This window comes from Liolophura sinensis, chromosome 11, assembly GCF_032854445.1.
Source record: "Liolophura sinensis isolate JHLJ2023 chromosome 11, CUHK_Ljap_v2, whole genome shotgun sequence".
Taxonomy (NCBI): Eukaryota; Metazoa; Mollusca; class Polyplacophora; order Chitonida; family Chitonidae; genus Liolophura; species Liolophura sinensis.
Window position 1 is genome coordinate 21,641,820 of NC_088305.1, and position 25,666 is coordinate 21,667,485.

At 38.7% G+C, this 25,666-nt stretch overlaps 1 protein-coding gene across 1 annotated transcript; it reads left to right on the top strand.

The window, feature by feature from the left end:
- Positions 1–2,058: 2,058 nt before the first annotated feature.
- LOC135477415 (NADH-ubiquinone oxidoreductase 75 kDa subunit, mitochondrial-like) lies at positions 2,059–23,725 on the top strand. Its single transcript, XM_064757509.1, has 19 exons — positions 2,059–2,124; positions 3,466–3,566; positions 3,846–3,953; positions 6,912–6,988; positions 7,500–7,581; positions 8,010–8,074; positions 9,946–10,023; positions 10,379–10,564; positions 12,976–13,075; positions 14,361–14,510; positions 14,973–15,118; positions 16,023–16,151; positions 16,725–16,791; positions 17,464–17,526; positions 18,183–18,338; positions 18,957–19,110; positions 19,756–19,931; positions 20,532–20,666; positions 22,381–23,725. Exons 1-19 carry the CDS (start codon positions 2,061–2,063, stop codon positions 22,528–22,530), a joined length of 2,187 nt encoding a protein of 728 aa, XP_064613579.1. The 5' UTR covers positions 2,059–2,060; the 3' UTR covers positions 22,531–23,725.
- Positions 23,726–25,666: the final 1,941 nt, after the last annotated feature.

Sequence of the window (25,666 nt, forward strand, 5' to 3'; positions counted from 1 at the left end):
GGTGAGTTGGAAAAGACCGGAACCGGGAAACTCAGTCGGGAACTTTCGATGATTTCCGTGAAACAAAAGAAATAATATGTTTACGTTTTTAACAATTGGAAAAGAAAAAAGGAAATATCTCAGGATAAGAAAAATAATTACCAAGACAAAAACGTCAAAAGATTAAAACATTAGCACAAATTCGGGTAAGTTAAATTCTTAACCGTAAAATACAAATTTTGAAACATAAATTAAAAACCATTAAGAAAGTGATTGTCGGAAATTTTACTCTATGTATCTTTAATGTTTGCTGTTATAAGTATGATAAATGATTATAATTAGCAAACAAATGCACCACCTTAGTATGTTTTTCCACCAGAGGTCGTATACTTTAATGCAACCACTTCACATCCGGTTTTCGAAGGTCGTTTTGTGGTAAGGTGCCGACTCTCATTTTGTTACATAATTTACATTTTTTCTGACATTGTACACTTATTGTAACATATGCATTTTATAGGTGCTGTTTTAACCCTGCTTGCGTGTTACTTTTAGCTGCAGACACTTTCAGACAAAGTGTCTGCGTCCAATAGTGTTAGCCAGGCTGTGTATTCCGATTGATGTTGCAACAACAACATCGCAAACATGGACTCATTCCACACAGTCAGTTATTAAGATCGTTTTATTTGAACGCTTAATTTTGCATCCTTGGTGTTAAAGTTGTGAATATTTGACAAATCTCGTGGCGACAAGTAAAGAGGTCCGTGGAAAATTTCCGATCAAGTGACAGTTAGCCTACTTTTTAAGAATTTACAAAGTTTCAGCAAGGACCTGTTTTTCCATGACCACGTATAGTGAAGCGGTATGTCACCATGATAAGTGGGCTTGGCGTAGTGCTGCAACAGTTTTTGAAACAAGCCCCAGGTATTCAATACCACGCACATCCGGGGCTTTACTGGCTTGAGGGGTAGGTTATAAATTTGGGACAAAAATCTCAGACTACTCTTGCTATGCCTGTGTTGAGTCAGAAGTGTAATAAAATAACTTAAAATATAAACTCACTAAATATCAATATTTATGCCTCCATGAAAAAAAAAATTGGGACAAAACCCCAGTCAAAATTAAAAGCCAATAGGCTGCATATGTAGAATATAGGCCAAGTACACTAACTGTTGGTTGAGGAATATTTGGTTATGACACATTCATCAAACTACAGTCTGAAACAAGCAATTTTGTCTAAATGGTGGAAATGTGGCAACCTGAACAACCACTTCACTTACCTCCAGGTGGTCATATCCACGGCGTAACATCTGTCCTTTCAATCATCACACGAAATTAAGTAACGATAATCCCATACAGTGTTGTGTTCATGCGTAAAATGGTAAAGATTGTTTGGCACCCTTGTTAGTGCCTCCTCTATGTCCTGGCTGGACATCTGTCGTAGGTCCATAAACCCATAACCAGTTGTCATGCATCAGTCTATCCCTGTTATTTCTGGTTGGGATGTATCTTAAAAGTCAGAAGATGGAACTGAAGGCAAAGAGTAGTGGTTTCCATCTCAGTCTCACACTATTTGACATCTGACAGCCAAAACTCTGGTCGCCTTCATATGAAATTCAGTTTATTTGAGTTGTTCCCAAAGCTTTGTTTTAAACAAATAATGAGGTCATTTCTCTGCCTAACCTGAAATAATTGCATTTTTTATAAACCTCAGATGTAGATACACTTGGGAAAAAATATTACCATAGTTAAGGTGGATGAATTGCCTTCAAGTTTGCCCTGTTGTAAAGTTGCTGGTGCTTCTTAAAAGCAGACTCATCATTGACAAAATGTGTTCTAAATTTCGTATACATCATATGTTACAATGAAACAGCCCCATCAACTTAGCAAAGTTGCTGGTGCGTCTTAAAAGAAGACTCATCATTGAGAAAATGTATTTTAAATTTCCTTTACCTCATATGTCACAACAAAACAGCCCCATCAACTTAACAACTAGTCTACCCTGCAGTTTTGCTGAGGTGTACATGATATTATCGACCATATTAGAAGACAACTATGCAAGTGTTTTGTGTTCCAGTTGCACAATGCTGCGTCTCTGGCCCTTGTGGAGGGTGGGCAGTGGCCCAAGCAACCTTTTGGCTGTGACCGGTGAGTGGCTGGACATAGTATACCCTAAAGTACCTAAAATTTCGTCCACAAAGTACATTTTTAGGGGCAAATAAATGTCGCAAGGTATAATTTTTTATCCTGAAACTTATAATTTTCCAGTATAATATCATCTCATATTTCAAGCTCGGGACTGGTAGATCCAGGATCAATCCTTGATCGAGTCACACTTAAGACTTTAAAAGAGGAAGTTGTAACTTCCTCGCTTGGCGTTCAGCATGAAGGGGATAGTGCAACGACTGGTTGACCCGTATCAGTTTAATGGCTCGGGTGGAGCGGTTTACTTGCCTTCGGTAAGTCGTCTCAGTGAAGCAGCACTAAATAAAAGAGCGGTGGAAATCCGTCCTGCAACAAGGAGGCACATTACACGTACATGCACCCTAAGGATTCCTTCGTCGTCATATGACTGAAAAATTGTTGAGTACGACGTTAAACCTCAAGCACTCACTCACTCATATTCTAAGCAAGCCTCAAAACACCTTTCTAAAACCAATAGATCTCTCAGAATCAGAAAAAATGGGCAGGCTAGTCATGAAATTTAGGATAAATACTTTTCTTAGTTGTGACAATATTACAGGGTTCAGTTCTACTATAAGACCTCATTCCACAAAGAGACCCCATGTTAAGTTGATTGTAACTACGATGATGACTAATGTTAAATCTATATGTGGACTTCGAAGTTTTAATTAACTTAATACCATAGCTTTGTGAAATGGAACCATTGTTATCCCGAAGACTTTCATGGTAGCAAACGGCCACTGGTCTTAAACCAATATGTTGTTCATCTTTGTCCTTCACTTTTAAGAATTTTTAATGCCAAAGATTAATGGTTTACCACAAGCACTTGTCTTGCTGCTGTACAACACAAGAACTTACAAGTGAAAAATTCATAAATATGACATTATTCAACTATCAGATAAGAAATAAAAACTCAATTTTTAAAGTTTTATCAAAGGGCTATTAGGAAATGATGAATACTGTAATTTTTCTAAAATTTGGGACAGATGTTGTGTTGAAAGTAAAATATTACATTTCTTTACCAGTCTTTAGAAAAGTAAAGATACGAGTATGTTGTTCATTGGGTGGTCCAACCATGTGAGGAAAAAAGGAACTAAATATGCCTGCTTTAGTTACATATATATTGGCTAAAATGAGCAGGCTAGGTGTCCCAAATTATAGAAGAAATTAGGTAAGAACTGGTCATTATTCATTAGGCCATGTATTGCATTCAGTCTATTGCCTGTCCAGTTTCAGGTATTGTAGGTGCTTCTTTTTCTCAGCTTCATCATGTTAAGTTTTTCACCTATTATCTGCTTGTTTTAGCACGATCCAAGTCCACTGCTGTACAGCCAGCCCCGGAGAAGGTAGAAGTGTTTGTGAATGACACACGGGTCTTGGTGGAACCTGGAACTACAGTGTTACAGGTATGGTTACCGTAATGGCTTGGCCAAACGAAGTGCAAAAAATGAAACGCATGGAAATTTTGTATGATCCGATCTGTTTTCTGTACAAACTGTAGTTCTGAAGGATGATTAGCTGTTGAAAAATCAAGTAAAGTTACAAGCCATTTACTGGAAATATTGCAAGACCAAGATGTTAATACATCATGACCAAAAATATTGAAAACTTTTTTGTACCATGTGTAATCTGGTCCTGATTATGGCTTATAATAACTTCGTTGTGTTGTTGAATTGTTCTTGTAGGCCTGTGCTGAAGCTGGTGTGGAGATTCCCAGGTTTTGTTATCATGACCGGCTGTCTATTGCAGGCAACTGCCGCATGTGTCTGGTGGAGGTGGAAAAATCACCCAAGGTGAGGGAGTTTCCCTCTTTGAAGCTCTTTTCCTTACACTTTGGTATGGCAGTTTTATTAATCAGGGCCCCGTTTTACAAAGTGGCATATGAAATTTTTTTATTGTACATTTGTTGTACAGTATTTTGTACGTCACTATTACCCCACCATTGATTATCATACATGAACTACATCTTTGTGAAACTGAGGCCAGGGTTCTGCAAAAGTTTTCTCGGCAAGCACACCTGACCACTGTTGTGCACAAGAACACATTGACATGTGACCCCAGTTTTGGTATTATAACTGGTGTAACAGAAGCTTCAAACTATCGTTCAAAAAGTTGTACCATTTATATGTATTGTATGAGAGATTGTAGAATCCGGTGAAATGCTGAAAGTTAGTTTTATGATTCGCAGCTTATTTGGTATCAAGTTAACATGTAGGTCAGAAAGTCTTTGATTGTGTGACTGAGGACAACTTTGATCGCTTTGACCATTAAACACTGTGGAGGAAAAGAGTTTGACTTACTTTTAGCTCGTCGTCATTGTGAGTGTCTGGGGAAAAAGCATTGTCGGTGTCGGTGTTTGCCTCAGTGTCCAAGTAAGGTTTATTGTTTGGGTCAGTGGAGTAAGCTTTTTTGTTTGGGTCAGTTGAGTAAGCTTTTTTGTTTGGGTCAGTTGAGTAAGCTTTTTTGTTTGGGTCAGTTGAGTAAGGCTTTTTTTGTTTGGGTCAGTTGAGTAAGACTTTTTGTTTGGGTCAGTTGAGTAAGACTTTATGTTGGGGTCTGCAAATCTCACAGTTTTCACATCACCTGTAAGAAACTTGTGAATGATGAACATGATTTGGACATTTACTCATTTTCATTATAAATTAAGGATGTTCGCATTTTTAGCTCGCTGTGTCAAAGTTAGGCAAGATATTGTGAGTGTGGGGGAAAAGTGGTGTCAGTGTCTGAGTAAGCTTTTTTGTTTGGGTCAGTTGATTAAGGTTTTATGTACAGGTCACCTTTATGAAACATGATGGGAATGGTGAACATGATTTGGACATGTACTCATTTTGATTATTAATTAGGGATGTTTGCATTTTTATTCAGATTGTCAGGTTTTGGACCATTTTATCCAGTAGTAAGGCTTTTTGTTTGGATCAGCTGTTGCCACAGTTTTTACACCATATTGCTGAAACTTGGTGAAGACGATGGGCATGCTTTGAAGACTGCATGAAAAAAATAATTTTAAATAAATAGGTATCTTTATATTTTTATTCAAATTATCAAATTTTTGACTTTGCCATTTTGTCTTAGCGAGTACTGTTCAGTTTTGTTGGCCAGGGTAAGGTTTCATGTTTGGGTCAGATATTCCAACAGTTTTCACTTCATCTTTATGACGGATAGCACAGTTGGTAGAGCGTCTGCTTTGGGAGCGGTAGATCCAGAATCAATCCTGGGTCGAGTCACATCTAAGCTTACTCACCTTCAGTGAGTCGTCTCAGTGAAGCAGCACTAGATAAGAGCTTTGGAAATCAGTCCTGCAACAAGGAGGCACATTACATACACCCTAAGGATTCATTCATCATCATATGACAGGAAAATTGTTGAGCACGACGTTAAACCCCAAGCACTCGCTCACTTCATCTTTATGAAACTTTTGGAGGAATGATAAACAGGATTTGGGGATTTACTCATTTTGTCAAGTTACACTGCCATTTGAAGTGAAGCCATTACCAACCCTTGTTCGTTTGGGTCAGCTGTTGTCAAAGTTTTCAAGATATGTCCATGAAACTTCTTGGGCTTGATAAACATGCTTTGAAGATGTTGACGTAGTACATGATTTTTCTGTTTGGTAAAAACTACCTGTTTTGGACTTCTGTGTTCACACTCACATCCAAGGTGGTTGTCAGTTTTCAGCATATCTTCATGAAACTTCACGGGATTAATAAACATGCCTTGATGATAAATGTTGATGTTATATTGATTTTTTTTTCATCCAAATTACCTTGTTGTGTGTAGATTAGCTTTTCAACTGTTTTCATGTTACCTTGATAAAGCTAGGTGGTACTGGTGAACATATTTTGAGAATTTTTCATTTTTGCTAAAATCATCAGGTTTTCATCCAAACCAGCATTGGTATGGACCCCATACTATATGTATGGTTTTATATGTTGGTCAGCTAATGCCACATGTCAGATCACCTGTATAAAATTGATTGAAATGATGAACATACTTCCAATCTTTACTCATTTTAGATATTATTGAATATTTGCATTTTTATTAAAATTTTTGGAATTTGAACTTAACAGTTTTATGTGAGCCAGCAGGTGTGCACCCCCTTTAGGCTTATATTTATGATCGGGTCACCTCTTACGACAGTTTTCAAAACTTGGTTTTCTTAACCAACACATGGTTGCCAGTATTTAATTTGTATGTATTGCACGAAATATACAATGACTTTTCTTTATAGTAAGGCTACTCTCCCATAAAAGCAGACGCCATCTGCCGAGTTTACTCATAACCTTTGTTGTAGAATTTTCTGAACTGAATAAAATGCATTTGAAACATAGGGTTGTATGGTGATCTTTTGGGACACTGAGGGTATCAGTGATGTCACAGCCATGTTTTTGGCATGAAATAGTTCATTTCAAGGTCCACTTGATGAACACATTCATGGCTGTAAATTCAGATGCATTTGAATGATGAAATATATAGTACTCTGTGCGTGTCAAGTGGCAAAACCCTTGTCTGATGTCAGTGGTCCCAATATGGTAAGAAAATTGTACTGTAGAAGTCAGAGTTTCAAATGCGTATAACTCTTCGAAAAATATCCTAAGAAATAAATCAAACTGTGCATCTGAACAGTGTTTAATTGCCTTTTATCTGACATGTACTTCATGGTAGTGTTTTCTTTGCTTTTAATACGACACCATTCACCTCATCATATTGAAAATCAGAACTTGACGTGGCAATATGTGTTGTTGTTGTTTCAGCCAGTGGCATCCTGCGCCATGCCTGTGATGAAGGGTATGAGAGTGAAACCAGATTCCCCAGCCTCTAGGAAAGCCAGGTGTGTCAGAGTGATTTCCACATATGACAAAATATAGTGTATACTGTGTTATTTGTCTGAGCTGTTCAAAAACTTAGAGGTCGTGGGTTTCCCTCGGGTTCTGCCCCGTTTCCACCCACCATAATGCTGATCGCCATCGTATAAGTGAAATATTCTTAAGTAGGGCGTAAAACACCAATCAAATAAATAAATCAATCAAAAACTTAGATGTGAAACTTAGATGTTAAGATTACATATTCTAAGTAGATGTATGTGAGATAACCATTCGCAGATCCAATCAGTATTACACGCTCAAATTTTAATTCCAGGCAATATTTTCCAATGATAAATGAAGAAATTTTGTCTAACCTGGCCCCAGTTTGTCTTGTTTATTAACTTAATAGGTTTGATTTTCAGCAGTTGATATAATTGTTGTGAATCAGTAAGAACCATAGTTCTTTGTTTCCATTTGGTTATGGCTGGTAAACATTGTTGATGAATTATAATAAAGGTGAGATATTTTCTCCCTCAGGGAAGGGGTGATGGAATTCTTATTAGTGAACCATCCACTAGACTGTCCTATTTGTGACCAGGGGGGTGAGTGTGACTTACAGGTAAGAGGTGCCATCTCTTATGGGAAATTACATGGCCACATCTGATTCTGAATGGTCTTTTGTGATTCGCTGGACAAAATGTCCATTGTGGTGGGTCATTCCATTATTCTGTCTTCCCATCTTGCCCATTTTGTCCAGATCACCATGTGACAAAGCTTACTTTTATTGTATGTAATGAATGTATGTGATTAGGTTTGGAATGTTTTTAATATTGCAACAACCATGTGAATTTTACCCCTTTTTCCCAGTGAAAATTTGCTAACGCATTAGGCTGGTTTCTGCACACTATTAAAAGTGGTAGTGTGCAGAACACAATACAAACATACCTGAAAGAAAGTTGTATACCCCATCACCCACCCATCCTCAACCGCTTCGTTAATTGACAATGTAACTATGTGAAAATAGTTTTTTCTGTTTTTGTGTCCCAGGATCAGTCCATGGTGTTTGGGAGTGACAGATCACGCTTTACCGACAATGTTTATTCAGGGAAAAGGTAAGTCACTATAAATAAGGACAGATTCACCACTGTTGGCGTGATGTACTTATATAATGATGCAGAGGTTAACTGGCTAAAGAGAAACCTTGTCCAGTAAGGTAAGATTGGAAGCCAGGTTGGGTGGGGCATTATCTGAGGAGGTGAAATGTTTTCTTCCAAGCAGTTTGTTTGGTGTTGTCCAATACTGTAAATGCCTTTTTATTCGTGTGCATAAACTTTCATGGATTTGTTAAGAAGATGCATTCGCATCAACTATCGTGGATGTTAACAGAATTAGTGGACAACTGATAAACGAAAATCAAACTTCTATTCAGAAACGTCAAGTAACAAAAGAACTCAAGCATTCAGGTAACAGTGTTATCATTTAAACTTGTTTGTACTTGTCACAAAAATTCTATAAAATACGTTAACTAGATCAGACAAAGGAAGTTAATCCTCGTAAGCTTTTAATCTTGTGAAGACTGTTAATCTTAATAAGACGAAGCTGTGTGAGCAAATATTCGGGTCACTCACTTCGGGAGACGGCGAAGGATTAAATGTGATATAAATAAATCCCATTGTTTAATTCTCATGCATCGGCAGTGTGAGTGAAACTTTGAGTGAACTGTGACAGATTTGAGTAAGTTTCTCACAAATCATCATTATGAAAAGTTTGAAGTGCGGGAACCCCCAGGCGATGCATTGGGCGCATCGGAAAGGTGATCTGACTGGAAGGCAAGTACAGTCGATGAAAAAACAGCCTCTCTCATCGTGTGTATATCGTATCACGTACACACGCCCAGTACAAATTATTGATTTGTATGTCTCTAACCGCGGCAATAAATCAACAACAATTACGTCACAATGTGGGGATACTTAGACAGAGCTAAGCCCTTTTTTAAGGAGGCTTAGCTCCATCTAAGTATCTGACGTCTAGTTAACTGACGATCAATTAAGCTGGATTTGTGAAAGCCGGAATACATTCTAAGTAGGTATTTCTAATTAACGCGGTTAAAAGGTATTAGAAATATAGTGCTTGTTAACGAATTTATAACTGCAACATATGCTGCATTAATAAATTACTTACATGGGTTTATATTCGAAGGTGCTTATTTTCGCGGAATTGTGTTTGCCACGAAATCCGCAAATGTTAGTACCACGGGAATAAGAAGGCATTTACAGTATGTTGTCTGGTTTTGTTATGTTTATTGGATGGTTTCTTTGGGCATAGTGCCTGGTTTCCTTGGGTATAGTGCCTGGTTTCCTTGGGTATAGTGCCTGGTTTCCTTGGGCATAGTGTCTACTTGCCTATTAAAACATACTGTCAGGTTCCCTCCAGGATATAGCCTAGCTGCTTTTAGTATACTGTCAGATTTCTTAGGATGTAGTCAGATTTAATCCAGGAGAAATTGTCACATTTAATCGAGGAGAAATTCTTCAAGGGTCATGTTTGGTTTCGTCCACCTAAGTGTCATGTCTAGTTTCCTCCACCCAAGTGTCATGTCTGGTTTCCTCCACCCAAGTGGCGTGTCTGGTTTCCTCCACCCATAAGCTGGACAAGCTTTATATGTGTACACATGACCATAAGAGTACACAATGTGTAGTAATACATTTTGTAGCATTGACAAAAGTAGCACAGTCACCAGACCCTGTCTCTGGAGTACCCCCAAATTTCTCAGTTTTGTTCATTAAGACTTAGTGAGAGAACTTTAACTGGATACTAGTATGGACTTCATTTATTCAGCAGTTTTGGTTGAAGTCTTAGCCAGTAGTCATAAAGTCTATAGTTTGCCTCTCTGAATAGTGCAGAAGTGAATACAAACTGCATTCTCTGAACATACCCAAAAAAGGACAAAGAACTGAAGGTAAGTTGTTTGTTATTGTTTCAGAGCTGTGGAGGATAAGAACATAGGACCTTTGGTGAAGACGATCATGACACGCTGTATACACTGCACCAGATGTATCAGGTGAGAGGTTTGTCTCACAGCATCACAACAGCTGGAAATAGCTGTCCTCTTTCATGTACTCAAAGTGGTTCAACGTTATGTTAATGTAATCTCTGGTATGGCAAATGAGTGAACCTAAATTTATGTCAGTTTTAGGCATTTTTTTTCATAGATCTTCGACATTTTATATTTTTGCTTTCTCACACGTTTGTATTGCATTACTTTTCGTAAGCAATGATTTACAACACAAAGGCATCTCCTATATTATTTGCTGTGTAAATGATTTGCACACCTGGATTTTAAAGGAATATATAACTTGGCTTACTACAGGTATTAGCCGGTAAAATTTTAACGGCTTTCTCCCATGTTTGTACAGGTTTGCCAGTGAAGTGGCCGGGGTTGATGACCTAGGCACGACGGGGCGTGGGGGTGACATGCAGGTGGGCACTTACGTTGAGAAGATGATCAAGTCTGAGTTATCTGGGAACGTGATAGACCTATGTCCTGTGGGGGCTCTCACCTCTAAACCATACTCCTTCACAGCCCGCCCCTGGGAACTCAGGTCAGGCCAGCTCATCTTGTATTGGGCTGCTCAATTTCTTATTTGTTTGCTGTTTTTCATCATACTGAAGTACATTTTTTGGCATGCTCAAGATTATTTCACCTCATGCTGCAGATTACAGGTATATGTATTTCATACCATGCTCAAGATTATTTCACCCCATTCTGCAGATTACAGGTATATGTATTTCATACCATGCTCAAGATTATTTCTCCCCATGCTGCCGATTACATGTATATGTATTTCATACCATGCTCAAGATTATTTCACCCCATGCTGCAGATTACATGTATATGTATTTCATACCATGCTCAAGATTATTTCACCCCATTCTGCAGATTACAGGTATATGTATTTCACACCATGCTCAAGATTATTTCACCTCATGCTGCAGATTACAGGTATATGTATTTCATACCATGCTCAAGATTATTTCACCCCATGCTGCCGATTACATGTATATGTATTTCATACCATGCTCAAGATTATTTCACCCCATGCTGCAGATTACAGGTATATGTATTTCATACCATGCTCAAGATTATTTCACCTCATGCTGCAGATTACAGGTATATGTATTTCATACCATGCTCAAGATTATTTCACCCCATGCTGCCGATTACAGGTATATGTATTTCATACCATGCTCAAGATTATTTCACCCCATGCTGCAGATTACAGGTATATTTATTTCATACCAGATCAAGATTATTTCACCTCATGCTGCAGATTACAGGTATATGTATTTCATACCATGCTCAAGATTATTTTACCCCATGCTGCAGATTACAGGTATATTTATTTCATACCAGATCAAGATTATTTCACCTCATGCTGCAGATTACAGGTATATGTATTTCATACCATGCTCAAGATTATTTCATGCCTTATTATAGATTCTTTCACAGCATTGCTGAAGATTATTTCATGCCATATTATAGTTTATTTCACATCTTGCCCACAAAATGTTTGTGCCTTTACATAGCTAAATGTAAAAGTTGTTTTCTTTTTTTAAAAATTGTTAAAGCTAAACTTTTTTAAATCTGACTCACGTTAATGAAATTTGGGGGGGGGGGGGCATAGTATGGACTAAAATATCTGTCTGAAAAATTACTGATTTTTGAAACAAATGACTGACATTTTCATAATTCTTTGGCAAATAGTGTTTCATTATTATACATTTGTGAAAGATTTTAATGGCACTTCTGGCTAAGCCAGCTTACAGCGTGGATTCAGTGGTAATGTAGTATAGAAAAGACTTGTGTACAACACATAAAACTATCTAGATTCCATGTTGATGTATGTCTGGTGTAGGTGGAAGTTGACCCTTTGTGTCAGTAGATTCCAGATCTGTTTTATTGACTCCTGTCACTTCCTACATAAACCTGGGGAATTCTGGGAACTTAGTTGAGGTGTGGCTAAGCTCTTCGTTCCTCGCCAAACAGGTCGCAAACATTAAATTAATAAAACTGTAAGGGTAAATTTCAGTTTTTAAATGAAGTGAAAATATGTGTTTTGAAAGAAATTTGCTTCCACAGTACTGTGGGGAAGTTTTCTTGATTAAAATGAATTTTAGTGACCATGGCTCTGAGAATGATAGTCTTGCCTCCATGAATCTTGATCTGTAGGACATTTGTGTAATTACCGGCCCGGATAGCACAGTTGGTAGATCGTCCGCTTCGGGACCGGTAGATCCAAGATCAATCCTTGATCGAGTCACACCTAAGACTTTAAAAGAGGAAGTTGTAACTTCCTCGCTTGGCGATCAGCATGAAGGGGATAGTGCAACGACTGATATCAGTATAATGGTTCGGGCGGGCGGCTTACTTGCCTTCGGTAAATCGTCTCAGTGAAGCAGCACTAAATAAAAGAGCGGTGGAAATCTGTCCTGCAACAAGGAGGCACATTACACATACAGGCACCCTAATGATTCCTTCGTCGTCATATGACTGAAAAATTGTTGAGTACGACGTTAAACCCCAAGCACTCACTCACTCATTTGTGTAATTGTTGCGAAACATTTAATAAAATGAAATGTCTGAAAATTCATGTAAAAAATAGTTTGGAGTTTATATTAATGCTAATGAGAAACTTGATAGAAAATATCAAGTTGTTATGCTAGGTTATAAAACATTAAGAGCTTTTTGCATTACATGCCACTTCAATACGTTTCAGATGTTTACTTTCATTGTTTGTTAAGTTTAACTTGCCGGTTTTAAGTTTAACTTGTTTGTATTTTACTTCCTCTCTTACTGTACTGCGGATGGTCGTGGGTTTCCACCAGGCTATACCCGGTTTCCTCCCACCATAACGCTGGCCACCGTTGCATAAGTGAAATATTCTTGAGTATGGCGTAAAACACCAATCAAATAAATAGGTAAATAAATAAATAAAATATTTGTATTTAACAGGCGTATAGAGAGTATAGACGTACTGGATGCTATAGGTAGTAACATTGTGGTCAACACCCGTACTAACGAAGTCCTCCGCATACTGCCCAGGATGAATGAGGTGAGTATGTTCACGTGGAATGGGATTAGATTTGGGTGAAATCTGAGACTTAGACAAATTCAGTACAGTATTGCCGTTCAGTTCAATCGGATGATATATGTCTTCACTGTAAACTACCAGTACATGGCTGCACCTAACTAGAGGAACCTGAACCTCATGTTAGTCGATGGCCATACTCCTTACAGCACATGGGTCACACTCTACGTTCACTTTACATCACTGCCACTAAATAGCAAAGTTTGTACAGAAATCTTGAACAATGCTGAGGTCACAGGGGTCACGGTGATGAGGCAGGAAGTGATGTCAGAAAATATAAAAACTCTAGTTTGTAACATTACAATATATGCATGCATTCTGTTTATCTAAACTTTGTACAGCATGATTCAAACCAACTCCAGAAACAAATTTATTAATGAACGCTAATTATTTATGTCTAAACATAAGCACTGGCTCCAAAGGTCAGGCTTGTCTAATGGTGGCAGTGATGTAAAGCGAGTATAGAGACCAGCACATGTGCTGTAATGAGTATGGTTGATGGTGTGGCACAAACAATCCAATCAAAAAACATGTGCTCCTCTGAGAGAATGCCAGACCTCTAAATACTCAACCTTTTGTGGCCTTTTTTTTTTTATTTATTGCTTCAAAGTTTGCGGAAGCGATTTGTTAGTACATATTTAAGAGGGATAGGAAAGCCTTGCCCCATTAAATGTGCTTTCCATTTCCAATGGTAATGTGGGGTTATTTTCTCATTTGCCCTTAGGATTGCGGTGATTGCAAAATATCTTTTGATGTATATTCTGGATTAGGTAGAAGCCGACCCAAAATCTGTATTGTAAATTTCAGTTTTAAGAAAAAGAGTTTTTCCAGAGAAATTTGATTTTCCTTTGATTTTATATGTAATGTTCTTAAGATGTAATTAAGTATCGGGGATCCAAGTTTGTATTCCGTTTGTAAACAATTTTTATGTTGGGGAGTTCTCCTTGTAACTGGAAATGGTAGGTGTTATTGGTGGTGGTAGTACACAAAAACCAAGGACACGAATACAACCTCTTGAGATTTTGTTCATGTCTGACTTGCACATTTTGCCTGATTCTGAGACTTTTATTTGATTTTAGTAAGGTGTTTTTGAAAGGTTCGTTTCAAAGGTACGATGACGTCGTACTGTAAAAATGTAATTTCACCACTGAAAATAACTTTTTATGCCATTAATTTTTCACTAAAAATGACCATTTGTGTGTGAAATTTTAGGTCATGTAGGGTACTTAAATCCTACTTTGTTTAACAGGACGTTAACGAAGAGTGGATCTCGGACAAGACCCGTTTTGCTTATGATGGCTTGAAGCGGCAGAGACTGACCACACCACTGGTCAAGGATGAGCATGGTAATCTGGTCAGCACGTCTTGGGAGGAGGCCTTCTTTAGGGTGGCAGAAAAGGTGGGTCAAGGGATGACTGAGGTGAATTTCTAGATCGGTGATTCTGTTTGTTGGATTTTTTGTCCATCGGTCAGTCGTCAAATTTTTGATACCCCGTCGGTCGACATAGGCCTAGTAGCATCCAGCATATGGAAGTCTGTGCTCCAGTTATGGTTAAAGTTCAGTCTTTGTTTGGGCACCCTGATATACTTCCAGTGTCGCAAGTAAACATCAAAAGCACATGTTGCATCTGACTAACGGTCTAGTTAAATGTGAGGACACCATAGGCCAATAACTGACTTATTCGACTGCTGCTTTTTCAAGTTAATCAGGTACAGGGAAAGGGAGTTCAATTTTTCCAGGCATTCATATTTTCATTACCCAATAAACCAGGCCTCCTTAGTGCAGAATTCTCAAGGGTGGCATTCAACATAAATCAAATATATGAACATTAACCTGTGGTACTTTGTTGTTGTTGGTCAGCTGAACCAGACATTAGGTGAGGACATGGCTGTGATAGCCGGGGGTCTGGTGGACGCTGAAGCTCTGGTTGCCCTCAAGGACATGATGAATGGGATCGGGGTGGAGAATCTGTGTACAGAGGAGAGCTTCCCCATGGACGGAGCAGGGTAAACATGGGCTTAATTGGGATGGGTTACATAGAAAATTGGTGCTACATGTATTTGGACTGACTGTTTTCAGTACATTTGACATGAGTTTGACATGGGACTGTGGGAAAAGGTGAAATATGCTCAACCAAAATGGTATATATGTTTTTATTTTTTTATCTTCATAGACTTTTTGTGACATTTTATATTAATGTAGTTTTGGATAGACATCAAAACTGATTGGCTGCTATGAAGATTTACACATTCTAAATTCTGCTGTTCATTTTATTTTAAGTAAAGGCTGCTATTCAGTTGATAGATATCCCGACAGAGGACTGAAAGCTAGTGCCGGGGCCACACTGTTAATAAACAGGGCTACCAAAAAGTTGCACGTTCAAATCCAGCTGTAGATGTTTATGATGCAGCTGTATGTCAGCAAGTTTGTCCACCAGAACTAGTTGATAGTTTACCCTATGTGCTCCAGTTTACTGTGTGCGCTCCAGTTTTATCCATTTTACTCTGTGCGCTCCAGTTTACTCTATACGCTCCAGTTTACTCTGTGCACTCCAGTTTACTCTGTGCGCTCCAGTTTACTCTATACACTCCAGTTTACTCTGTGCGCTCCAGTTTACTCTACGCTCCAGTTTACTCTGTACGCTCCTGTTTACTCTGTGTACTCCAGTTTGCTCCAGTTTACTCTACGCTCCTGTTTACTCTGTGGGCTTCAGTTTACTCTGTGCACTTCAGTTTACTTCACCCATGAAGCTGACTATTGTCAGATAAGTGAAGTATTCTTGTGAAAGGCATCAAGCACCAATCAGTCAGTCATTTGTCTTTCTTGGTACAGTTCTATGATTTGGGGGACACATAATCACTACTTTTGACTTTATGTACACTTTAAATAAATAATTGTTGTTAATTGCAGCACTGACCTTCGATCTAACTATCTGCTGAACACGACAATAAGCGGCGTAGAAGAGGCAGACGTCATTCTCCTCGTGGGCACCAATCCCCGCTTTGAGGCACCACTTTTTAACACTCGTATCAGGAAGAGGTAATACCCATGCATACTCCGTACTGCCATGATTCAGACATTCGCCTTTTCTATGAGCTGTGGGTAACGCAATAGTGATTGAGATTTGCATGGAATTTCCTAGTACTGTTTTCATGTTTTCTTGAGGAAAGATTACACAAAGTTTTGATAAGTTTTGTTCTGCCAGATTTCCTGCAACTAATTATTGTCATCTGAAAATCATACACCTATAAATGTTTATTGTTGGTTTTTTAAAAATTCCCTCCGTTTTACAGAAATCAGTCAGCTATACATGTAACTCTCTCACAAATGTAGACAAGCATATCATACAGACAACATACCAAAAATATGTTTCTCCTTATTTGTCTTTCCTCTGAAGTGACTTCATCATTTTTATATCACAAAGTTGAGATGTTTAATGAAACTTAACACATGTTGGTATAAATTAAGTAGATTATAAATAGACTAGCTCTACAGCTGTGTGGTGTCAACATTAATGATATCACAAAAGGGAGATCACTCTGTTGTACTATATTTATCTGACAGGGAAATGAGATGTAATTATGAAAGTAATAAATATTGTTGATTTTACAGCTGGATCCACAATGATCTGCAGGTGGCTCTGGTGGGAACACAGGTAGACCTCACATATGAATATGAGGTAAGTATAGCACAGTAATTTATCTAATCTAATACAGTGCTAGTACCACATTCAGTCAGCTAATGAGGTCAGTTTGTTTAACGAAGCCATTTTGGGATAAATTACAAACCTTCAGTCTTCCTTATGAAATAAAATATTTGCAACTGTGCGCTCAATTGTACTACTGAGACCTAGAATCAGGGGTCTAAATTTTATTGGATTGATGCATATATTTAGGATTTAATTAAATTGGTTTACAATTTTGGGGTATAGCCTGAAGTCCCTTTGTTAAATGGGGCATCTGCAAATTTGTAAACTATCTGGTGAAGGTCAGTTCCTTTCTTCCAGGCTTTTGAAATGCGAAATTCTATAGACAGCTTAAAATCTCAATGAGATAAATAAATTTTTCTGTTTATCTTGTGGTGCTAGAAGGATTGAAGTCTTCCAGTTTTGTTTTTGTTTTCTTTTTTTTTTTGCATAAAATTTCTCACCAAACTCCAGTTGTATTACAAGATATTTAATACAGGAAAATTTTGAGGTGCTGAAGCTGTAGCATTAATTGAGGTAGATATATTTATAATGAAACATCACCAGTTTTGATTTGAAGGCTTCGTCACCTCAAATGTCGAAGTATCCATTCATTGAATTTTGCACCAGTATGTATTACTCTAAAACATATGTTTTATGTTTTAGCACCTTGGTGACAGTACTTCTGTTCTGAATGACTTGGCCTCAGGCAAACATCCCTTCTCCAAGGTAGGGCAAAGTTCTGTCACTGTTGTTAAAAGCTTACAACTGCCAATTCCTTCAACAGCCAAGTAGATGTAAGTGGGATTCAGGACAGGGGAGATAATGCCGCTAGGTGGCAGTCATAGCGTCAACCATACTGTTCTAGCTACATGTGATCTACCTGCAATATTAAAACTGTGACTTTGATTTTTTTTGTGTATTCATATTCCAGGTGAATAAAGGAAAAGTTGTGTCACATAATTTAAATGGTTAAATTTTGTAAAATGAAGCATATGTCATTCTTACTGATGGTAAAACAAGTACACCTTGCGATTAAATACTTGCTGGCCGTAGGTTTTAAATTTTAAATTTCCTTGATTTTCAATCGGGATTCGATTTTTTCTTCTTCTTCATTCTCTGTTAGTAAAACAAAATATTCTTAAAAAAGAGCAAATAGCAAATACCTGCCCAAGCAGTACAGATTATCCTGTTGGGGTATAATGTTCCCTTAGTTCTCAGATCTCCGTTGGTTGTGCAGAAAGACCGCTTGCCCTTGGCCTCCCCAAAAATTAACAGCCGTCATACAAGTGAAAAGTTCGACAGTACAGCATTTAGCAACAATCAAGCAAATAAATACAAATGAATCAGTAAAAATATGATAGTTTAAACTGCTGTGTTTGCAGGTTTTAAATTCCTCTCAAAAACCAATGGTTGTTGTGGGAAGTTCAGCTCTACAACGGGAAGACAGCGCTGCCATACATGCTGCTGTAACCTCCATCGCTCAGAATGCCAAATCTGCCTCAGGAGAGGACTGGAGAGTTCTTAATGTTCTACAGCGGGTGAGTGTCTCTTTAAAATTGTCCGCCAAAGACGGCACACCCTCCAAACTGTTCGGCCTCAGCGTACAATTGTCCTAAAATATTAAATGTGCTAAACGCAGTTGTTCTACACTTTCTTAAGACCTAATATCAGATTTAATTGTAAGTCAAGTCCTCAGTTTTGTACTTGGCCCAAAATTAGTTCAGTCACAGTATATTAAAAATCAACTAAGTCTGCTGGTGCTCTGTTTGGTCTCTGAACAATTGTATTGATTGCTGTATTACGTTAAAAATGTAAATAGGTAAAAATACGTCCATTAATACTTGTGTTAGCTAATACACTTTTGAACAATTCGGCCCCTTTCATGAGCACAGGGTCTGCCAGCAACCTGCGGATGGTGGTGGGATTCCCGCGGGCTGTGCCCGCTTTCCACCCACCATAATGCTGGCCGCCGTCGTATAAGTGAAATATTCTTGAGTACGGCGTAAAACACCAATCAAAAAAAAAAAAAAAAAATCATGAGCGCAGTGCTCAGTCTTTTCGAAATAATCTCCCTCCTCTTTTAAAACTCACACATGTGAATTAAAAAGCACTTTTGTAAATGTCTCCCGGGTAACTCTTTTCATTCCCCCCTTTAGTTTGCATCTCAAGTGGCTGCCCTGGACATAGGTTACAAGGCAGGTGTCAGCTCTATCAGAAATAAGCCCCCTAAAGTGCTCTTCCTGCTGGGGGCAGATGGTGACACCATTTCAAGATCTGATCTCCCCAAAGATTGTTTTGTCATTTATCAAGGTGAGTGTTCAGGTTCAGTGTAGAGTTCAGTCCATGTAATATTAACAAGAAAGGTCTCTCCGTTAAAATGCTTCCTTTACTTGCTGGTTGGCTTGAGGGTATGGTTCAATGCCAGATTATGACAGGACATTTGTGACATAACTCTGAGAGCCATTGTGACAAAAAGTGATTATATGTTTAGAGCCAAACCCCGGGTTGGATCATACCAAGGACTTTAAAAAGTATTACTTAAATTTGTGAAAGTGGGTTTCTGCCTGTAGAACTCTTCCAATAGAGCTCTGGGCCTCTGTGACTCAGTTGGTTAGCACACTAGCGCAGCGTAATGACCGAGGAGCCGCTCGCCAATGCGGTCGCTGTAAGTTCAAGTCCAACTCATGCTGGCTTCCTCTCCGGCCGTACATAGGAAGGTCTGTCAGCAACCTGCAGAGGGTCGTGGGATTATTCCAGGCTCTGCCCAGTTTCCTCCCACCATAATGCTGGCCACCGTCGTATAAGTGAAATATTCTTGAATATGGCGTAAAACACTATTCAAATAATTAAATAAATAAATCCAATAGAGCTCTCCAAACCAGGCAAAATGAGCAATTTAATCATGGACAAAATTGTAGTCTTTTTACCAGAATTTGATAATGTCTTTTCTACCAGGTCACCATGGTGACAGGGGCGCCACAGTGGCAGACGTGGTATTGCCAGGGGCGGCGTACACAGAGAAAGATGGCACATATGTGAACACTGAGGGTCGTGCCCAGGAAACACGACTTGCTGTCCCTCCCCCAGGCATGGCTAGAGAGGACTGGAAAATCATCCGTGCTCTGTCGGAGGTTTGTACACCTACTAACATCTGACATTTAACACTTGTGTTTTTACCCCTCAGCCATTATTGGCCTAAATCTGTCCATTTTCGTGTTAACACGATCTCTTGAACAAGTTACTTCAGACATGTATTTTCTTGTGAGGAAGAAGTCTTGATCTTCAGCAACCTTCAAATATTTTTTTCAAGGTCATTGAGGTCATTAAAGTTAAATTTAAGAAAAGGCTTTTTAACACATCTCTTTGAAGTTTTAACCAAAGTTTACTAAACATGTATACCATGTAGACCTAGACATTGAAATACATCTTATTTCATTTGGATATTTCATGTCCAGCCGTTAGTCCATCTGACCATCTGTGGTCATTTCCTGGTAAAGAGTATCTCTTAAACAGTGCGTATACTGCATATAAAACTGCATGTATTTGTAATATATATGTCCTTAAGACCTAGGGTTTTTGACTGAATTAAATGGTATTTTTAATATTGGTCCTCCATATTCTAGCTAATGAAAAAAAGAAGGATGAAAAAACAATAATAAAAAGTATTCTGTCAAAAACCCAATAAAACTGAAGATTTTTAATTGATGATATGCCTTGTGTCTGTTGTGCAGATTGTGGGGACGACTTTGCCATATGACAAACTTCAGGAACTACGGAGGAGGATGACAGAACTCTCCCCTAATCTTACACGATATGGAGATGTGGAGGAGGCCAACTATTTTAAACAGTCTGAAGAATTGGCTAAAGTAAGAACTGGTTCACTTACTTGTCCAAGTTCCTCAGAGTATGTATGTACATGTAGCACAATTCCACAAAAAGTCCTGAGCTTACTTCAAAAATAGTTGAGTGGGCGAGTCCACAGAACCATTACTGACTTGCTGTAATTTTTCAACCTTTTCACATGTTTGCATGGTGTTTATTCAATCATATGACTGTTAAAATTATACTTTTTGTTGGGGGCCTCTGTGGCAGAGGGGGTTAGCATGTCAGCGCAGCACAATGACTCGGGAGCTTCTCACAAATGCAGTCGCTGCGAGTTCGAGTCCAACTCATGCTGGCTTCCTCTCTGGCTGTACATGGGAAGGTCAATCAGTAAGCTGTGGATGGTTGTGGGTTCCCCTCAGCTCTTCTCGGTTTCCTCCCATCATAATGCTGACTGCCGTCGTGGAAGTGAAATATTCTTGATTACAGCATAAAAAACACCAATCAAATAAATAAATAAGTGTACATTTTGTGAAGTCCTGAAACTGGACAATCCATTATGCTGTCAATTAAAAATTGGACTGGAATTTGCCCTTTCATGTGTGAAAAGGTTGAGAAATGAGTGCAAGTCAAGATTTAAATTGTAGTTCACTATGAGGTGAGATTTTGACCACCTCTTAAATGTCGCCTTGAGACAGATATATCACAAGTCTCGTCTTCCAGTCACAAAGTTTTAAATTTTGACTTTTATCAGAAATGACTTTGTGGAATTGGCCTAGTGCCCCAACCTGGGTGCTGACCTCGGTTCCCCAGGTTAATACTGTCACCAATTCCACAAAGAAATTTTTGCGCCCAACTTTGGGTAACACCAAAACTTCACAATCAAACACAAAAGTTTACAATGTTAGTCTTTGTGGAATTGGCCTAGTGCCTGGGTACTAATCTGGGTTCCCCAGGTTAATACTGTCGCCAATTCCACGAAGAAATTTTTGCGCCCAACTTTGGGTAACACCAAAATTTCACAATCAAACACAAAAGTTCACAATGTTGGTATTTGTGGAATTGGCCTAGTGCCCCAAACTAAGTGCTGATCTCAGTTCCCCAGGTTAAGACTGTCGCCAATTCCGCAAAGAAATTTTTGCGACCAACTTTGTGTAACACCAAAACTTCACAATCAAACACAAAAGTTTACAACCTTTGTCTTTGTGAAATTGGCCTAGTGCCCCAAACTAACTGCTGATCTCATTTCCCCAGGTTAAGACTGTCGCCAATTCCGCAAAGAAATTTTTGCGACCAACTTTGGGTAACACCAAAACTTCACAATCAAACACAAAAGTTTACATTCTTGGTCTTCCCTGGCAGTCCGGAGAGTGTGGAGATAGGACCAGTAATGTTCAGTCTGGTGTCTGTAAACTGTGACTAAGTGGGGCCTCAGGGCTGGTGTTCCCATCATTATGCTTCAGTGGTACAATTACTGTATATGCCCTAAATATCCACATGAAAGAATTGATAAATAAAGGTTATGAAATATTATTTTTGGTGCCGAAACTTACATTTTTCCAGCACAACATCACCATATCCTATCTTTTAAATAAACCTGAATACATCCTTTCTATTTAAGATCATTAGAGTCAGACAAAATTGGTTAAATTATAAACGGACAGAAATTTGTATCATTTACAATATGTTCGCATCAACACTAACAGAAGGGATTCCACAGTGTAAGTAAGTAACAGGCCTTGTATTTTCTCATTTCAGCTGGTCAAGTCTACACTTTCCTCAAACCCCCTGACACCTCCACAGCAAAAACTTCAGGACTTCTACATGACAGACCCGATAAGTCGAGCCTCAGAGACGATGGCGAAGTGTATACAGGCAGTGGATAAGGCTGACAGCAGCCCGTATTAACCCCTCCTACTCTGTAGTCAAATGCTGTACATAGTGGCTGACAGTGCTGTGTTCTAACTAGGCTACGTTATCTAGTGTGCTGACTCAGGCCTAATATCATCGAGTCAGATACCTTGTTCAAGTCTGCGTATAGAAAGAGATGTCCGTAAGTTAAGTTGTGCAACTTACTGAAAGCTTATGAATCTAGGGAATATTCTTGGATACGGCTAAAAACACTAATGAGATCAACAAAATGAAACTTCCCAGAGCATTTCTACATGCATCGAAGAGCGTTTTATCTTTGTGTGATGGACACAAACTGTGTTTGGTGTAGGGACATGTGAAGGTTACCCCTTGACAAGATACCTGTACTGGGGTCTTGAACTCCTTCACTAAAACCCTCCAACAGCATTCAGGTTACTAGCTATATAAATTATTAGGGGTTTTCTATTGGTTTTTCACAGGAAATATCTGTCTAGTTAACATAAAGCATATCTGGAATGGTGGTTTCATTTTAGCAAAGTTTATTTGAAAATTTTTGTCTGAGGGATTCACAGGCAGTGATTTGAGCTCGATGAAGTGAACACATTTGCAAAGAACCCCAAAGTGTTAAAAAATTTGGCTTTAGATGTGGCCTCCTGCAACAAATTACGCCTGGAAATCAGCCAGGCCTTTCGATTTCAAATCTGGACTACATATGTGCACAGCTTTTCACAGCTGGCCGTGGTCAAAATTGGCTACATTTATAAGAAAAACAGAAAGAGACCTGTAATTGCAAGAGTTAGCAATGTGCATCCTGGTTAAAGAAACCTGAGGATAAGTCTCAAATCATAACAAGCCCCTTTCAAATTCTAAGACTTCTAATAAATTCTAACATTTATGCCAGTTACCAAATGATTAGATATTCTAAATATTTTCAGTTTGTAATGTAATTTATGAGCTAAAATTATATCCATTGGTTTTCACATAATGAGAATTTCTATTATAGACATTGACAAAACTTTAAATATGTTTGAAGACTGGCCCAAAGTGCTTATGTATGTAATACAAGCCTGTCTCCAAAGTGCTTTTCATTCAATTTCTAAGCACATTTGTTAGTGTCCAGTGTGCGTGGACTACACAGCATTTTGTATAAAGTAAGTAGTCAAACTTTGCCAGTTGTCTCCAAGTTTGCATTGTAAATATTGTTGCATATGTATTGATTCACATTTGAATAATAAAAAAAAGTATTATTCAAGGTATTTTTGTGTCTTTCTTCACTTAGTTTTGTCTACAGTATGGTGGCCTTAGAGAGGGAATTTGTAGATGCTCAGCTCTCACTGCTTGTAGTGGCTGTGGTGACAACAAGCAGGCGACGGTGCTCTTGTGACCAGTTGCGTGGCTTTATGTCCGTTGAAGATCACTTGTCCTCCATCAGTTTAACGTGCAACTCTGAGCGTCAGAAGTGGGAAAGTTTGTGCGTAACGTTAATACCAAAGGTTGGCGGTTTGTCCCAGACGTGATGTGTCGGCATTGGCTTTGGCACAGCTACAATCATTATTAGGCAACGAAAACGTTAACATGAAGTATATGTCGGGCGAAAGACGGTTAAAATGAAACCATTAGTTTGATTTCTTTATTTATTTCTTTATTTTTTTTGTTGCGACTTAAAATTGCGACAAAGTTAATTGCATTTAAAACTTTGGAGTTTACGGTAGCCTTTTCTTACCATATTTGGTGCAGTTACGTCACATTAGGTTTTGACTTAACACACACACACACACACAGGCTACTAGATTTCACCAATCAAAATGTATATACAAATAGAGCTATGCATGCGTTCACCGAACGGGCCTTGAAACGAATTATATGTTTCATGCAAACATTTGGATGTGACGACATTAATATCCTCTTGGTCCCAACAGACCACCATAGAATCTGATGTTTTGAAGGCATTTTGCTTCGAAAAACCCTAAAAAGTAAATGGAACTAATTTGCTGGCCAGTACTTAATGGTTTTTCATCTGACGCATACTTCGTTTTAGTGTATTGTTTGCCGACTTTTGTTCACCCCGAGTGTGCACAAGAGAGACAAATAAAGAAGTAGTGCTACATATGTGCAATATATTGAACTATTTTGATACAGAGGGTGGGTGTGACCTACTTATGACGGACATATTGGAATAATGATACTAGATGTGTAATACATACAAGCCAACAATCCAGATATCACACTCCGGACACTGATTGGTTGTTGAGTTGAAACATTAAGCGGTCTCGGCCTATGTTCAACATTAGAATATCTGCTGTGCACAGAAAATTCTAGATATCCCAAATGACGAGTTGTAAACAAACTCTTAAGTATACCATACAGGATGTCAGGATATAACTGTCTTCTAGAGGATAAAATCGCTTACCTTACAATCGCTGGGACATACAATCGAGGTATGGGTTCAAAAACACCCTTGGTGAAGATTTAAATGTTCGTGGAGCCTTGTGTGATGATGGGCAGTCGACGACACCCGTGTGACCGTTTGCAAAGTCTAACGTTCGTTGAATCAATGTGTCGAAACAGACTCTCGTTTAAAGATTGTTGAAGACCATTTTACCCTATCGTCGTCATATGACTGAAAAATTGTGGAGTACGACGTTATACCCCAAGCACTCACTCACTCACTCATTTTACCCTAGAGACTCCGGATTTCTTCATCTGTGAAACGGACTGCCAAAGTACATGTATCAGAGAAAGATTCCCGGGTAAAGCGTTAAACAACAGTGAAATAAAAAATATAGGAGTCTAACGGTTTTATTTTTTTATTTTTTGATTGGTGTTTTACGCCGTACTCAAGAATATTTCACTTATACGACGGCGGCCAGCATTATGGTGGGTGGAAACCGGGCAGAGCCCGGGGGAAACCCACGACCATCCGCAGGTAGCTGACAGGCCTTCCCACATACGGTCGGAGAGAAAGCCAGCATGAGCTGGACTTGAACTCACGGCGACCGCATTGGTTGGAGACTCCTGGGTCATTACGCTGCGCTAGTGCGCTAACCAACTGAGCCACGGAGGCCCCCTAACGATTTTAAAACACAGACATATTTTCAAGTTTTGAAGGTCAGGCGTTGTAGTATTCGATGCTTCAATCACATAAAGTATTCTATTTTTGAAAATAATACAT

Coding starts and splice junctions, on each gene's coding strand:
- LOC135477415 (XM_064757509.1), top strand. CDS start 2,061: ATGCTGCGTCTCTGGCCCTTGTGGAGGGTGGGCAGTGGCCCAAGCAAC. Junction 15,119..16,022: donor TTCCCCATGGACGGAGCAGG/GTAAACATGGGC, acceptor TGTTAATTGCAG/CACTGACCTTCGATCTAACT. Junction 16,152..16,724: donor AACACTCGTATCAGGAAGAG/GTAATACCCATG, acceptor TTGATTTTACAG/CTGGATCCACAATGATCTGC.